This window comes from Rattus norvegicus, chromosome 8, assembly GCF_036323735.1.
Source record: "Rattus norvegicus strain BN/NHsdMcwi chromosome 8, GRCr8, whole genome shotgun sequence".
Lineage (NCBI taxonomy): Eukaryota > Metazoa > Chordata > Mammalia > Rodentia > Muridae > Rattus > Rattus norvegicus.
The window spans coordinates 23,841,512-23,848,122 of record NC_086026.1 but is presented as its reverse complement, the minus strand read 5'-3'; the positions used below and the strand labels follow the sequence as shown (position 1 = coordinate 23,848,122).

The window sequence follows — 6,611 nt, the reverse complement described above, 5'->3', positions numbered from 1 at the left end:
ATCTTCTTCTTAAGGTTCTAGAAATTGTCTTGTAGGATTTTTGTTGAAAGTATTTTCTGTGCCTTTGACCTCCGATTCCATTTTTCTTCTATTATTTCTTTTCATTCATCCCAAATTGCCCCCTGCAATTTCTTTCCTATTCATCTTCCCCTGCTCCTCTGAGTAGGTGAGCACCCTTCTCACTTGCACCACCTCACCTTAGGCGAGGCATGGAGACCCAGCCAGGAAAACAGCGTCTTCCTGCAGGCAACATGTTCAGGGACATTCTCTGCTCCAGGCATTGGGGGATCTTTATGAAAACAAAGGTGAATACCTGGAACACATGTTCTACTATTGTTCCATGTTTCACCATAGTTTTCACTATGGAGCTTTGTTATATTTAACATTTTCTTTGACTAGGGCATCATTTTCGTCTACCTGTTCCTCAACACCTGAGATGCTCTTTCCTGTGCTCAGTTATCTAGGGATTCTTCTAAAGTTTGTGTTTGACTTCCTAATTCTCTCATTTTTACTTTCATTTCAGATTTTGTTTCCTTTAGTGCTTCAAATTCTTTATTAAATTATATTTTTACATCATGAATAGCTTACATTCAAGTCTTTGTGCTTTCACAGTGATTTTTTTGATTTGGCTTCTTTATTTAAGGAGATCAGTCCATATACTAAGCTGTGGAAAAAACAGTGGTAATTATATAAATCATGACTTACACCTGGGAGATTTTGTGTGTGTGTGTGTGTGTGTGTGTGTGTGTGTGTGTGTTGTACATCCAAAGACGGAAGAAGAAAGATTATCCACCCAAATCATCATGTCCAAATTAATTTTAAAGTGCAATTAATTAAAGCTAGCCTTGTAATTCCTGTGCATGGACTGCCTCAATCCTAAGTTTGGCTTTGAGAAATCAGCATCAGGTGTGAGGGAGACAAGGCTTTTATAGCTTAGGAGCAGGGAGTTTCTAAATGGGGAATTATCAGTGGACTTACAGGTAGTCAAAACAAAGTAATCACAAAGGGTAGTTATAATAAGGTAGTCATAAGTAGTCATATAACCTTTGAAACAGAGGTAATACTGAAAAATAGTTATAAATAACTTTTGAAACAAAGCCATGATTTCAATTTCTTAGTGTGTGTGTCTCTGTGTGTGTGAAGAGAATCATTTATAAATAGGAATTGTACAGATATCATTCTTATAGTTTAGAATAATTAATGGCTGCAGACTGCTGTTACTATGAATGATTTGTGTGAGTGGAGGGGGTGCCCATGTAGCATTTTAATCTTGGTTAGATCTTTCTTCTGGATGTTTAAAATCAGGTAAATAACCAATTTTTTTTTGTTTTTGTCCTGTTAGGGTCAATTGTAGAGTCCTTAGGGGATCTGTACTGGCTACACTACACTCCCTATCTTTAGATTCCTTTCTCCTAACTGGGAGGCCTTGTCTGGCCTCAGTAAAAGAAGACATGACTAGACTTATTCCAACTTGATATGCCTCCATGGAAGGCCTACTATTTCATGAGAAGACAGGAGGGGTAAATGGGAAGAAGGGGAGATGAGAGAGCATACAGGGAGGAGAGACAGGAGGGGAAACTGGAATATGGATGTAAAGTAAATAAATAACTTAATTTTAAAAATGCACATACACACAAAAACAAATTTCTCTATAACATAAATTAAATGATGATGAAAATATACAGATATCACAAACCCTGATACAGCTCTAGCTGTACCTCATACTCAAAGGCAGAGCAATTTCTCCCCAAATGTATGGCCCCAAGTTTGAACCCCAGCACTGCAAAGCAAAATGTTGAGTGAATTACAAATTTCAGTGAACACAATGTCTAGTGAAATAGGTCCTGGTTACTTCCCTACCACCAGTCCTAGATGAACATATGAATATTTTCTAATTTTATCCCGTAAACAAAAAGTACTGTGTTGGATGTGGTCATTAAAACTCTTAATCTCGGCACCAGGAAAATAGAGATAGAAGGGTCTTAGTCCCTTACAAGAAAATTACAAGGAAAAATCAAGGTAGCTGTGTTGGATGTGGTCATTAAAACTCTTAATCTCAGCACCAGGAAAATAGAGATAGAAGGGTCTTAGTCTCTTACAAGAAGATTACAAGTAAAAATCAAGGTCAAAGCTTTCCTGAACTAAAGAATTTCAAGGCCTATGTGGGCACTTTAGTCAAGCCTTCTTTGAAAATTATTGTGAAAGCACTTGGGATATAGCCCAGTGACAGAGCCATGACCTTAATATCTAAGGCAAAATTGCAAAACTATGAAGAGACCATGAGATATAATATATAGAAAGGTATAAATAAATCTGACCTCAATACTGTTTCTCATTAGCTGCAGACAGTGGATGTATTAATCCTCCAAATCAGAGTTTCAGAATGAGAGCCTGTCACAAACATAGGACAGAAAGAGTTGTAAAAAAAAAAAAAAAAAAAAGAGTATCCGTGAATGTTGTTTCATGAAGTAATAAAAGTGGAGATTGGAAAAAGATTATATTAGATTCATAATATACGTTCAGATCAAAACTAGAACTACATTTTTTCCTATGATATAACTTTAGACATGAATAGTTAAAATGTTCATATTAGGTTATATAAGAAAGATTAATGCCTTAGTCACTAGGGTAGGAATATACATCTATATGTAATTATACCATGTTTATAAAGAGAAAAGTATAATAAAAATATATAATTGAAGCTGGCCACTGGTAATGTTTGCATTTAATCCCAACACTCAGAAGACTGAAGCAAGCAGATCTCTGAGTTGAGGCCAGCATGGTCTACAGAGTGAATTCCAGGACAGCCAGAGGTACACAGAGAGTTTCCTCTTTGTAACAGTCTTGGACATCCTTGACCAGGCTGCTCAAACTCACAGAGATCCAATAGCTCCTGCTTCCAAAGTGTGTGGGATTGAAGGTGTGTGCACCACAGCTGGCTCATACTTGATTTTAAAGATGTAATCTTTAAGAGACTATTTTCACTTCATTTAAATGTTAATTTCTCTAATAACAGTATCAATGATATTTTTTATTTTGTTTAAAGACTTGAGCATTCTCAATTCCCATGGTTTTTAGGCAGAATCTACCGTGGATTGTCCATTGATCATTTTATCTACATAAGAAAAATCTTCTGCCCAGTTTATACATGGGTTAGATTATCGATCTATTGACTTATTCCCTGAGAGTGTAACACTCATTGGTTTATCTATGGGTTCAGTTGTCTGAGAATTTTCTTATCTGTCTTTTCTATATAACAGGAGGATTAGGTAAGACAGATACTGCCATTACCAGCAACTCAAGCCTTATCTGCATCTGTTCAGTGAAGCCTTTAGGACAAACTCTACAACTATGGAAGAGTCTTCAGGAAACGCAGTTAAAAGCCAGCCATTGCAGGTGAGTACTGATTTCACATTATTGTTGAATGTTCATCCTTGTCCTTTATCTTTGTATTTAAATTTCCTTAATTTAATGCATAGATGTATTTGACATACTTTGATATCATATTGGCAGCAGTTAACTACTTGTTAATATTTGGAGGAAGAAATTTAAGATGTACTTCATCAGCCCAAAATGATCAGAATTTCTGTGTGAAACACATTGTTGAATGTTTTTTTTTCTTGTATAGACATCTAGAGTTCTTGCACAAACTTACATAGTGCACTTCTGCATTAGGGATGCCAGTGTGTCACTGAGGTAGTGATCTTGCACAACCTTACATAGGGCACTTCTGCACTAGTGATGCCAGTGTGTCACTGAGGTAGTGATCTTGCACAAACTTACATAGTGTACTTCTGCACTAGTGATGTCAGTGTGTCACTGAGGTAGGTTTGGAGCATCAGCACCCAGTGGCCACAGCAAAGAAAAACGTAGCATCCTTAAAGGAAAATAGAGGGAATCTGTGTGTAACTTGTTTGATAGAGACCCGAACTTCATACCCTTGATAGTCACATGAGTTATGTGTCCTAAAAGTTTGGGAAATAGAGTGTTTTTAGCAGCAGTCTTGGGGAGCTAGGCAATGCTGTGATCTGAGACCTAGTTCTTCAGAGAGAAAAGAGATAGTAGCAGATCCATAAATTAAACACGTATTCTCTGTAACCAGGAGTAGATTACATACTGTGTTTAAACTTCACTCTATTTTTAAAGGGAAGACTCACAGGAAGTATGATACCCAGCAGACTACAGAAGAGAAGGAAGATTCAAGTAGCCAAGAGCAAGAGAAAGGCCAAACATAGATCTGGCACTACTCTCAGAAATCCTTTGAGGTTGACCAGTTGCATCTTCCCACAACCTGTGACCCTAATAACTTCATACCCTGAAAATAAAACCCGGTACAGGAGAGATGAAGCAAAGCTGAAGAAACCCCAGCAGCTCTGTGCATTGGAGAGACTGAAAAACTTTCAATTTGGAGGAGACAGTAAAGAGAACCTATCATGTCCATTGGAGCTTGCAAATGCAGTAGAGAGAATTGCACGTGGAAGGCAGGATGAAGCCAGCAACCAAAGTGGTGATAAGGATCAGCTAACTTCTGGACAAGTCACCTCTGACCAGCCCCCATACTTGGAAACAACTGAGCATGTGGCTCTTCAGTTGTCACCATCTTTCTCCAGTCAAGGGGTAACATTACCAGTACCTCTCCATCTGTCACCTTCTTACTTCCTACGGAAAGTAACCACAGGAGACATTCAGAGACAGGCCTGGAAGGTAAAGAAGGCCAGAAAGAGACTGGCAGAGGCCTTGGAGGCAGACAGGCTAGCCAGACAGACAGAGAGCATGAGGGAATAAACATGAGTGGAAAACACTTATTGAGGCCTCTGTAAGTTCTTCAAGGAACTTTTGTTTTGTTTTGTTTTTTCATGACAGGGTTTTCAGTTGTTATATTGCACTTATATTAATGAAAATTAATCCATGAGATGCATCTTTCTACAGCATTTCTTTTTGTGGAACACTATTGCAATCTTAAACTATCAATAAAGATTCCCATTTTAAATACAAGTCTAGAGTATCTTTTAAGTGATAGTAATTTGATGTCATAAAGATATTAATATAGATGCTGTTATACCTGTCATCTATCTATCCATCTATATAAGCTCTCTGTTATGAGCTACAAGCCCATGTCCTATAGCTAATTTAAAAATACATTCATTTTGTTATTATATAGAATCACATAAGGTTATTTGCATTCAAGACCAAAACATGGCTGTGAGTGGTAGTAAATACTTTTAATCCTAGCAGTGTCAGGCAGATCCCTGTGAGTTTGAGGCCAATGTGGTTTCCTAAGCTGGCCCTAGGAGAGAAAGAGCTTGACAGAGAATCCCTGAGTTCAAAAACTAATAATGCACTTTGACATATTTGCTTATATCCTTCTACCATACTATCATTCCTGTCCTAGAGTCATTTCTACATCTGCCTTTTTCCCCCAGAACCCCCTCACCCCTCTTCTCTTATGAATGTATTCCCCTACCCATCCACCCACCCCTTTCTGCCTCCCCACCATGACAATCCCTTACACTGGGGGGTTGAACCTTGCCAGGACCAAGGGCTTCTCCTCCCATTGGTGACAAACAAGAAAATACTCTGCTACATATCCAGCTAGAGTCATGGATCTGTCCATCTGTACTCTTTGGTTGGTGGTTTAGTCCCTAGGAGCTCTGGTTTGTTGGTATTGTTCTAATGGGGTTGCAAACACCTTCTGCTCCTTCCATCCTTTCTCTAAATCCTCAAATTGGGATCCTGTTCTCCATCCAATGCTTGGCTGCAAGTGTCCGCCTCTGTATTTGTCAGGCTCTGGAACAGCCACTTAGGAGACAGTTATATCACACTCCTGTCAGCATGCACTTCTTGGCAACAGCAATATTGTCTGGGTTTGATAGTTGTATGTGTATGTCCTGGATGTGAGGTAAATCTGACTGTGACATCTGTCACTCCATTGATCGCTAGGGTTGAATGGGCTGATCTGGCTGGCTAGGCAGGGGTCCCCTTTCCCCCTCACCACTCCATGTGCATCCTTCTCAAACCTGCATGCTAGGTCAAAGAGAACCTTCCTGGAAAAGAGGAGGACCAGTCTTTGGTCAAGGGTGCATGAGTAGCTGCACTCCCTTGGTAGAATCTCCAAACAAGTCCACTTCTACTTTCAGGTCCTCATTATATTTATGGTTCTATGTATCTATAAAGTCCAGGAATTAGAAATGAGACGTGTCTCTGAGACTTAAGTATCCAAGAAGACATTTTTCAGTGATCCACCTTGACATCAGGGCTACTGCCTTCATCCCCACTTTGTCTATATCTTCTTAGATATAAATGAATTGCTTAATGTAATGAATCAGAATCCAATGGAAGAGAAAGTCCTGAGGAGAGTTTGACTATATCAGGAATGGAAATTAGCCATGTAGGCATAATGTTATTGTTATTCTTGGTAAACTTGATTAAATGGTGAGATATAAGGCATGTTTGTAGAAGTAAACAAACTTCTAAAACAGCTTTTGGATGCCCTTGAGGTCATTTACAATGTTTATTATATCCTGGAGACTTTGTCCTAATCAATGGCTTAATGCTTGAATGCACTCAAAATCTGAATAGAAGTAGATTGCTAGAGGTTTGTTTTGAAGATT

General features: G+C 38.6%; 1 protein-coding gene across 1 annotated transcript; it reads left to right on the top strand.

Moving 5' to 3' along the window:
• Window positions 1-3,096: 3,096 nt before the first annotated feature.
• On the top strand, window positions 3,097-4,922 carry LOC100363016 (methyl-CpG binding domain protein 3-like 2-like). Its single transcript, XM_002729879.6, has 2 exons — window positions 3,097-3,396; window positions 4,147-4,922. The coding sequence occupies exons 1-2, from the start codon at window positions 3,352-3,354 to the stop codon at window positions 4,783-4,785; spliced, it is 684 nt and encodes a 227-aa protein (XP_002729925.1). The 5' UTR covers window positions 3,097-3,351; the 3' UTR covers window positions 4,786-4,922.
• The last annotated feature ends 1,689 nt before the right edge of the window (window positions 4,923-6,611 follow it).

Bases quoted from the DNA above. Each gene is read 5' to 3' on its own strand.
- LOC100363016 (XM_002729879.6), top strand. From the start codon at position 3,352: ATGGAAGAGTCTTCAGGAAACGCAGTTAAAAGCCAGCCATTGCAG. The intron at 3,397-4,146 runs GTGAGTACTGAT...CTATTTTTAAAG, and splicing joins TTAAAAGCCAGCCATTGCAG to GGAAGACTCACAGGAAGTAT.